Here is a 10,917-nt window from a genome sequence, read left to right as displayed (position 1 = left end):
AAAAAAAAATCTTACTGACACCAAACTTTTGAACACATTGTACATGCCCAGAATGAAATACTAGCCTTCTCCATACTGTAGTATATACTATTTATTGCCCACTATGTTTTAATAGTAATAACATGTTTTCTGTTTCACAATAGTATGTCAAACAGAAAACGTTACGCACTCCTTCCAATATAGAATAGTATCTTCACATTTGGCAGTCCGATGCAACAATGTCAACACAGATATATTAAAAATCAATGGCATTGCTTCCTGTTCATCCATCACAGTGAAAATGGAAGATGATCAAACAAACTGAAGTGTGTATTCCACACAGCACACTCCATTCAGTACATTTTGTCAAATGTAGTAGGTCATGTAGTTATACCAAACATACAGGTGAAAACAACTCACTGAATTAAACATGCAACACAATGAGGTTGCGTGACAATAATGTAGCATACATTTTGAAATATTTTCATATTATTTCACATACTATTAAAAAAATAGTACGCAGTTTATAACACACACAAAGTACAACCATTCTCTCCCTCTTTACTGTCATCTGTATGATCTCTCTGTCTGTCGGTATTTAAGGAGCTGAGGTGAGAGAGTGTGCAAGAGCTTAAAATACTCATATATACACACGCACACTCCTGTCTCAAAGCAGCACAAATGAGAGCAATTACTTGCCCCTCTTACCTGCAGCAGAGCCCCTGAGCTCAGAGCGGCAGCCCCTGTGGCCCCCGTGGCCCCTGAGCTCTGCAGGGACGGCACTGATGCGAGCTCATTATCTGCACTACCTGTTCATCTCCCTGTCCTCCTCACGTTCTCTCTCCTTCTCCTACGTTTTCTTTATTCAGGTCTTTTTCTCTTGCTGCCACATCTCAGTACAGTTGTTAATACGTTTTTAAATGGATGAGTTGGATCAGAGAATTTCAGTGTAAAATTGTGAATGATAAATACATTGTCTTGCGTTTCCGGTCTCCATTGTTAACATGCATATGAATGAATGAATGGAGTGTGAAGTCTACTGTGACTGTGTCTTTCTATAACGCGTGTTATTTTGTGTTTGTGTGTTAGGTTGGCGGATATCTCTTCAGTGCCTCTGATTAGCAGCAGGACGTTGGGTTTGCACTTCCATCCTCACCAAGGCCTACACCATCACCTGCCCGTCATGTTTGACTATTTCCACCTGTCCGTCATCTCCGCCTCAATCCACGCCTCTCTGGTGGCACTGCACCAACCACTGATCAGGTGATCAAACAAACTCCGCCCCACCAGTTCTCAGCCAATCAGCAGTTTAAGGCATTTTACCATGGCTTCAAAATGTATTTTGCTGCTTTGTTTTATTATTTGTTGTTTCTATTATTGTAGCTTTGTAATTTAGTTCATTTATTTTTAATTGGAAAAAAAACGTAATAATACTTGCCTTACACAACTAATGATGAAACTATCTAAATTAAATTGCATCAATTAATAATAACAATAATAATAATAATATTTGATGTAATTTAATTTAGATAATTTCATCATTAGTTGTGTAAGGCAAGTATTAAGTTTTTTTTTCCCAATTAAAAATAAATGAACTAAATTACAAAGCAACAATAATAATATTATTATTATTATTATTATTATTATTATTTATAGTTACTAATTAATAATATTTTAATTTAATTTAATATTTATCAATACAAAATAATAGATAATAAGTTTAGTTCTCAGGTCACATTCACAACCCAATATACCCAATATGACTGCATACAACAACAACAACAACAACAACAACAACAATAATAATAATAATAATAATAATAATAATAATAAATCACCAGTTATTTAAAGTATAGCATTTTAATTTGATTTAATTTAATTTAGATGATGTCATCATAAATTTTCCAAGGCAAGTATTATTTAGTTTTAATTTTTCCAATTAAATTACATAATTTTTAAAAATATATTTAATTACATTTTTAAAATTAAATTAAATTACAAAGCAATAATGTGCTTGTTAGCATGGTCACATAAACTGGCCAGCTTTTCTAGTTGATTGGTGAATACTGTGTATTGTTTGTTGGATCTGTATCTCCTGTTCGTAGGAGGTGTTACTGGCAGCATGTGATGTGTTTTCACTGCCGTGGATCTGTTCTTTAAAAATCAGCTTTTAAAGTGCTAGATCTTTCTCTGAACCCTCCTGAAAGTAAAGCTGTCAAATCCGAAGTGTGTGTTTATCAGCTGTCATGTGTAATGGTTTTCAGAGAACAGAAGCCTCATTAGTGACAAATATTCTCAAGACCGACTTTTACAAACTAATCAGGCATTTGTGTGTCTTTGGGTTTTCCGTAAGGACCAGCAAGAATTGTTTTTACACAGATATGTGGTACAAATGATTGTCCATGCCTGGATAATGAAGAATTTTTTGAGCGGTTCCCACTGAGATCCCTTACGTTAATTCAGTTGGTAACAGCTGCACACATTGATCACTCCACAGGTACTTACAGTCTGTCGTTTGTCTTTCTGTAGTTTCGCGCGCAGTGGTAAGGGGGCATGGCTGGGTAAAGGCTCTCCAGAGAGTGAAGCTCCGCCCTCTGCGATGTCAGTGGAGAATCTGATGTTTGGGGCGGGATATTGCAAACCTGTGCCAACAGAGGTAACAACATACATCTAACATTATCATCATAACTCATCATTTTGCATATACACATAATCTCAATGCGTTTAAATGACTGTACTGATCTCGACTGAAGTATTTAATTCAGTCCTGCTTTCTCACATCTTATCTGACTGCTGACAGCACTGAAACTGGTCTGTGATGCTCTTCTGGGTTTTTAGATAGTTCAATTCTCTTTTAGTATCTGCCAGAAAAAGAGCAGAGAATGGTCATATATATATATATATATATATATATATATATATTAACAGTTATTATTGGTGCTCAAGTATTAACAATGGTTCTTATTATTGTGCTCATTTATTAATAATGGCTCTTATTATTATGAATAACTAAAACAGTTTTTCTTCATAGATTTTCTTAATATTTTTGTGGAAAATGTGATGCATTTTTTTTTCAGGATTCTCTTATTAATAGAAAGTATATCCCCTTTATTTCAGAAATAAATAACCTGATGCTACATTAAACATACTGAGTTCATATGACAACTTTGCATACTAATGCCTGAGTAATGCATTCAGTTTCACCTATTACTCCATTATTATTAATTAGGTAACACTTTATTTCGATAGTCCACTTTAGACATTCTATTAACAGCAAGTAACTTTGCAACTACATGTCAACTAGCAGTTAGTAGAGTATTAGTAGACTGTCTGCTTAATATCTTCTAACACTTTCTTTGTCAACATTCTACTAACCCTAAACCTACCCTAACAGTCTACTCTGAGAGTTAGTAGACATGTAGTTGCAAATTAATGAGAATTAGTTGACATGTAGTTGACATGTAGTTGACATGTAGTTGACATGTAGTTGACATGTAGTTGACATGTAGTTACAAAGTTACTTATAGTTAATAGAATGTCTAAAGTGGACTATCGAAATAAAGTGTAACCATTAATTATTTAAAAAATACCAGGCAGTATGCAGTGCATATAATGTGCAGCATTCATTCAGAACACAGTCATGGATTTTCCAAATAATACCTGCTTCAACTGGCCCTAAATGAAATGCAGACATTAAACCAGAACAATTTAGAGTTAAACAGCATAGATCTTGCTGGTCGTTTTCTGAGGACAAAGTAGCCCTCCGTTGTTTTTTGTTTTTTTTTTCTGACTGGATGAACTGAGAGGTTTCTCTTGCCTGTGAAGATTTCCATTTAGGCAGGAAATCCTTGGCCTCTCGTCTCCGTATGGGTCCTACGTTTACACCCCCCCTGCAGGGCACTTTATTAAGTACAGCGTTTCGCTGGAGGGATGCAGCGTTTGATCATCGTAACGAGCCCAGCTTTAACGGCCTCAAACATGAGGAGCAAGCATCTCTCTCTCTCTCTCGCTCTGCTTTCTATAAGCCCTCCTCAGCACTTCTACTTTACAATGAAGGACATAATGTGCTGCTTTTCACTCTGTGACATAAGACAAGATTTTCAAGCTCATTAGGTGACGAGTTAATCTTTTTGTCTTTTGCAAAAGCAACATACAGTTAACCCAAAATGTATCTGGACACTTAAAGAAATAGTTCCCCCCCCCCAAAATAAATCATTTACTCACCTTTATGCCAAACCCCTTTGGCTTTCTTTCATCTGTTGAACACAAAAGAGAAATTAAGAAAGATTGTACTGCTCATGTTTTCATTATTAAATGAATCAAAACAAAAACAGCATGAAAGTATCATAAATGTCATATAAATTTGCAAGACTTCTGAATCAAACAACAGCCTTCTGTGAGAACTAAAACATAGCTCAGTGAACAACAACTTCAAAGTAAATTTAGAATAAATTAAATTTAAAGTCAGGTTAAATTGTATTCACTCATTCTCCACGTTTTCTGCTGCAATCAGATCAGACTGATTCCTAAACAAATCATTCAGACTAGTTTTGTGAATCAGATGATTCACTGAAAAGATTCAACTCATATTGGGCATCGATACTTGTAATGAACTACTGTACGGCTTCAGAAGACTTGTAATATATAGCGTACAGACTTGCATGAATGTATTTATACACATGTTGACCGCAAACAGATGACACTATCCCACAGTGCAAGCTGGCACGTTTACTCTACCTTGCGCACACAATTTCTTACATTAAATTTGGCTCTGTGAACTATGACCTATGTTGCTTGTATGTGAGTGTAATATTGACCCTGTGTGTTTTCCAGCTGTCACAGGTACTAAAATGCGAGAAATGTCAGTAGAAAGCACAGAGCAGATGTTTGTGCGTGCGAGAGAGAGACTGAATTCAGTACGCATCCGTTTGAGTCAAAAGGACATAACTGAATGTAGATTACAAAGCTTCACACATATAATGACAGCGTTCAGTACTCTCTTTACAAACATACACACACATATTACACAGTATACACAAGTATGCAGTAAAGACATATTAGAGGCCCAACAAACTCACAACCACCCCTACATCAGCAATTTATGAGCCTTTGCTCCAAACATTTAAAGCATCACCAGCGTTTTCTGTTAACTACAACTGTACATTTAAAAATAGCTTGTATTTAGTGTTTTGGATTCATATAGAAGCCTGTTTCCACGCTAGTATGAAAAGGTAACAAGGTAATGCTTTTGACATTTTATTTTATGGCACTTTAATTTCACTTTATTTTATTTTTGACACTTTCATTTCCGCAAGGACACATTAAATTGATCAAGAGTGACAGTAAAAATATTTATAATGTTTCAAAAGATTTCAAATAAATGCTGTTCTTTTGAACTTTCTGTTCATCAAAGAAAAAAAAATGCATCATGGTTTCCATAAAAACATTAAACAGCACTACTGTTTTTAAAATTAATAATAATAATAATAAGAAGAATTGCTTCATGAGCAGCAAATCAGCATATTAGAATGATTTCTGAAGGATCATGTGACACTGAAGACTGGAGTAATGATGCTGAAAATTCAGCTTTGCATCACAGGAATAAATAATATTCTAAAATATTTTCAAATATAAACAGTGCTTATAAATGAGAGTTAGTAGATATGTACGTGCAATGTTACTTACAGTCAACAGAATGTGTTAAAGGGACCATCAAAATAAAGTGAAACCATAAATGGTAATAATATTTCACAATTTTACTGTTTTAACTTTATTTTGGTCAGAAAATGCAGCCTTGGTGAGCATAAAAGACTTCTTTCAAAAACAAATCTTACCGACCACAAACCTTTGAATAGTAGTCAAGTCACCTTTATTTGTATAGCGCTTTATACAATACTGATTGTGTCAAAGCAGCAATTAGTAGTGTACTACACATTAGCAGTGTATGTTTTATTCTTATTATTCTTATTTTTTAAACTTTATTTCAATTTGCTTTTACCCAGAAATGTGAAAATTGCTGAAAATGCTATAAATCAAATAAAATGCATCAAAGAGACATTATGTTAAAAAGAGACGTCATATAAATGATCTTATGTCGTTATGAGTTTACATTACGTTACATTACATGTGTGCACTTCCTGTCGGCACGACGTCTCCGTGTCGTTCTCCATAAGCGAGTGCCACGTATGCACACTTCTCCTATTTTACTGCTGGGAAACTGACTGCGTTAAAAGTTTTACTTTGTGTTTGATCTTCATCTAATTATTGAGCTTCAGGCTCAACCAAACATAAACATACAGCTGCTGCTCATAACAACCACATCACACAAATATGATATCAGACGGACAGACAGACAGATTGTCTTGAGGAATTATATATTCCTATTTTCCTCTTTTTGTCGTGTGTTTTCAGCTCTTAAAGGAGAACTTATGAGAACAGTGGTTATGCGTGTGCAGATATAACAGGGAAGAAGGTTGACATGCAGTAAAATCTGACCTCCACTCGTATGTCCTGTGTGAATGTATGTGTGTTTACAGGGCAGTTTTTACGTGCCGTCGGAGAACTGTCTGCAGAGAGCTTACACGTGGCACCGGCGCATCTGTAAACTGTTGCTGGCGGCTCACAGAGCTCTGCGCTCCTATTACACGGCGCTAATGAAGGAGATCCCTCAACTGCAACACATAGAGATGGGTATAATCACAAACTCTTATGTAACTCATTCACTTCAAATGTGTGTGGCTTTCTCAAAGACAGTTCCCTGTCATCATTTACTCACCCTCATGTCCTTCAAAATCCATAAGGTTTTCTTTCTTCTGTCGGACACAAAACGACCGCATTTTTTCAGATGTATTTCCAAGAAAAAAATATCGTCTTATATTCGGGACAATACGGTAATACAACTTTGAAGCCATTCAATAGTTGTTGTTGTTGCTTTTTACTTTCTATTCAGCACAACTCATTTTAAAATTGATAATAAGAAAAGTTTATTGAGCAGCAAATCAGCATATTAGAATGATTTCTGAAGGATCATGTGACACTGAAGAATAAATGACAATTAATTGATTGATCATCTCAGTCATGCTTTCACTTTTAAAGCCTGACTTATTCACTGTGGTTGTGAGAAAAACAGAGCCAAGAGTATGTGCTAAATAATCTGTTTTACGGTTTACAGCAGCATGAGCGTGAGTAAATAACAATTTTATGCATGAATTAACTTTAAAGCAACACTGAGGAGCAGGTGAAACTGTAATATGTATATCACGTAACACAAGCATATAAATGCTAATAAAATAAATGAAAATACTTTCCGTACCCACTGTATATATATATATATATATATATGGTATTACCACAATAGTTGTTGTCTGTGTCTAAACTGTCTCCTTATGTTTTTATTTCCAGAGGACCTTCCTCTTGAAGAAACATTAAACCAGCTCACCATTGAACTGCAGGTTTGTGAAACACTTTACTTATCAAATGCCTCCATTAATATGATGATGTAGGTTAAACACCATCACAATAAGAAGTATTGTTCTGTGACTAAATGAGATTGATTGTTTTAAAGTTGCAGAGCGGTCATGAGAAGGTAGCAGAACAGATCAGTAAAGAACTGACGCAGCTCTGTGCTCAGCTGGCTGCTCTTTGGACACAGTTTTTGGAAGCCACGGTTCCTAATCCACATATCCGCTCATATCTGGCCCAGGAGCACCACACACTCAGGGTGAGAGCTGATTTATGTTGGGCTGGGAAGTCCTGGACTACATTTCTTGTTGAATTTCTTGTCGCATAAAAAATGAGTTGCAGAGGCTTTTTGAGCATGTTCAATGCCCATAGGTCTTCCTTTCTTGCTACAAATGGCGCTAAAGCCTGATTTTCAGTTGCATACAGGGTGAATTTTGAGCATGACAGGATATTTTTAGTTTATGAAATATACAAACAGCTCATTTAATAATTGTAGCAACAAACTAACATGATTCCCTGATTACCAACAGTAGAATTAGTTTCTAGTCAGGCTGATTTAAATTATTGTAAGATAAATCCTGGAATAAAATGGGGTGCTTATGCACAGCCTGAATTTCCCAGCATCCCTCACAACTCTGCGTTCTCTTGAGCGATGCTTTATACGTAGAAACCTCATCTCTTTCGATACATACAGTAATTCCACCCACAGGACAGCTCAGCTTTTAATTACAGAACTCTGAGTTATTATAATGATGAAAAAGATGAAGAGATGAATCCAATTTAGTTTTTTATTACTGGAGTGGTTTTATTTCTCTCTCGTACGTGAGGTTCCTTTATGTGTGGAAGGCTGTGGAAGACTGATCTTAAAAAAGGAATATAAAACACAAGATTGTAATGCATTCAAAATGTGTCTGTAAGACAAATACAGAGAGAAAAGCTAAAATGATTCAGATGCAGCATGAATGATATATTACCCGTATGATCTACAGTGACTTAGTATACTTATTTTATATGAATGGGTGATTCTTCAATATGGGGAAATTATTATTTTTTGACTATTATTATTATTATTATTATTATTATTATTTTATTTATTTTTTTAACAATAAGAGGATTTTTTTAACTATTAAACATTAAGGATTATTTTAAAAAAGAAAGCAACTTTCTCTTTAATTTGATCTCATTTCTTATTTAAAATGGTTGATTTTAAAGACTTTTGAATAACTAAAAATGGTAAAAGAAGTGTTAAAATCACATAATTACTACAAATTTGCATTTGTTAACTATACTATTATATTCAATTTATTAGGTATTTATGTGTACAATTTATATTTTCATAACAAAGATACACATTCCCAAATAATGTTACCATTACCATCATGTCAGACATTTAGACAAAAATGAATGAATGAATGAACAGAAAAATGAACAACATAAATACTCCATTAATAAAACAACAAAGAATGTATCATTGTGATTTACAGCTGTTGTCGTTTGATATATGTGTGTGTGTATGTATGTATGTGTATATACAGTGGGTACGGAAAGTATTCAGACCCCCTTAAATTTTTCACTCTTTGTTATATTGCAGCCATTTGCTAAAATCATTTAAGTTAATTTTTTTTCCTCATTAATGTACACACAGCACCCCATATTGACAGAAAAACACAGAATTGTTGACATCTTTGCAGATTTATTAAAAAAGAAAAACTGAAAAATGCTCAGTATTTAGTAGAAGCACCCTCTTGATCTAATACAGCCATGAGTCTTTTTGGGAAAGATCCAACAAGTTTTTCACACCTGGATTTGGCGATCCTCTGCCATTCCTCCTTGCAGATCCTCTCCAGTTCTATCAGGTTGGATGGTAAACGTTGGTGGACAGCCATTTTTAGGTCTCTCCAGAGATGCTCAATTGGGTTTAAGTCAGGGCTCTGGCTGGGCCATTCAAGAACAGTCACAGAGTCGTTGTGAAGCCACTCCTTCGTTATTTTAGCTGTGTGCTTAGGGTCATTGTCTTGTTGGAAGGTAAACCTTAGTTCCAGTCTGAGGTCCTGAGCACTCTGGAGAAGGTTTTCGCCCAGGATATCCCTGTACTTGGCCGCATTCATCTTTCCCTCGATTGCAACCAGTCGTCCTGTCCCTGCAGCTGAAAAACACCCCCACAGCATGATGCTGCCACCACCATGCTTCACTGTTGGGACTGTATTGGACAGGTGCCTGGTTTTCTCCACACATACCACTTAGAATTAAGGCCAAAAAGTTCTATCTTGGTCTCATCAGACCAGAGAATCTTATTTCTCACCATCTTGGAGTCCTTCAGGTGTTTTTTTAGCAAACTCCATGCGGGCTTTCATGTGTCTTGAACTGAGGAGAGGCTTCCGTCGGGCCACTCTGCCATAAAGCCCCGACTGGTGGAGGGCTGCAGTGATGGTTGACTTTCTACAACTTTCTCCCATCTCCCGACTGCATCTCTGGAGCTCAGCCACAGTGATCTTTGGGTTCTTCTTTACCTCTCTCACCAAGGCTCTTCTCCCCCGATAGCTCAGTTTGGCCAGACGGCCAGCTCTAGGAAGGGTTCTGGCCGTCCCAAACGTCTTCCATTTAAGGATTATGGAGGCCACTGTGCTCTTAGGAACCTTAAGTGCAACAGAAATTTTTTTGTAACCTTGGCCAGATCTGTGCCTTGCCACAATTCTGTCTCTGAGCTCTTCAGGCAATTCCTTTGACCTCATGATTCTCATTTGCTCTGACATGCACTGTGAGCTGTAAGGTCTTATATAGACAGGTGTGTGGCTTTCCTAATCAAGTCCAATCAGTATAATCAAACACAGCTGGACTCAAATGAAGGTGTAGAACCATCTCAAGGATGATCAGAACAAATGGACAGCACCTGAGTTAAATATATGAGTGTCACAGCAAAGGGTCTGAATACTTAGGACCATGTGATATTTCAGTTTTTCATTTTTAATAAATCTGCAAAAATGTCAACAATTCTGTGTTTTTCTGTCAATATGGGGTGCTATGTGTACATTAATGAGGAAAAAAAATTAACTTAAATGATTTTAGCAAATGGCTGCAATACAACAAAGAGTGAAAAATTTAAGGGGGTCTGAATACTTTCCGTACCCACTGTATATACACACATTTAAGAAAATAAAAGAAATTAAATAAAAATGACAAATGCATTCAACAACATTTCAAAACTAAACATTTAAATGAAAACAAAAAAATAAAGCTAAAAACAATTCAAAATATTAAAGAACAAAAGGTATAAGAGTATAATAATGATTCTAACATAACACTAAGCCAAACACCAAAAAAACAACTACATATGTGTATGTACAGCCACACACATATACATGTACATATATATAAATACATTAAATATATATATATATTATTTCATTTCCATTTAGTTTGTTGAAGTATTAAAATAACTCAATAAAAGTAATCAAAGACCTATACAGGCATAATAAA

General features: G+C 35.6%; 1 protein-coding gene across 3 annotated transcripts in view; it reads left to right on the top strand.

Annotated features, from left to right (window-relative positions):
* LOC107727216 (protein FAM135B-like) overlaps window positions 1-10,917 on the top strand; it is a 67,430-nt gene that overhangs the window by 34,179 nt on the left and 22,334 nt on the right. For all 3 annotated transcript variants that reach the window (XM_016537011.1, XM_016537027.1, XM_016537017.1), the window contains exons 6-10: window positions 1,069-1,242; window positions 2,509-2,635; window positions 6,516-6,669; window positions 7,381-7,430; window positions 7,544-7,699. In XM_016537011.1, the coding sequence (XP_016392497.1) occupies window positions 1,069-1,242; window positions 2,509-2,635; window positions 6,516-6,669; window positions 7,381-7,430; window positions 7,544-7,699 (661 nt within the window). The remainder of the gene's footprint in view (window positions 1-1,068; window positions 1,243-2,508; window positions 2,636-6,515; window positions 6,670-7,380; window positions 7,431-7,543; window positions 7,700-10,917) is intronic.

The sequence above is a fragment of the Sinocyclocheilus rhinocerous genome, unplaced genomic scaffold (genome assembly GCF_001515625.1).
Source record: "Sinocyclocheilus rhinocerous isolate Xijiao unplaced genomic scaffold, SAMN03320098_v1.1 scaffold1154, whole genome shotgun sequence".
NCBI classification, from domain to species: domain Eukaryota; kingdom Metazoa; phylum Chordata; class Actinopteri; order Cypriniformes; family Cyprinidae; genus Sinocyclocheilus; species Sinocyclocheilus rhinocerous.
The sequence above is the reverse complement of the archived record's forward strand: the minus strand, read 5'-3'. Positions and strand labels throughout refer to the sequence as shown.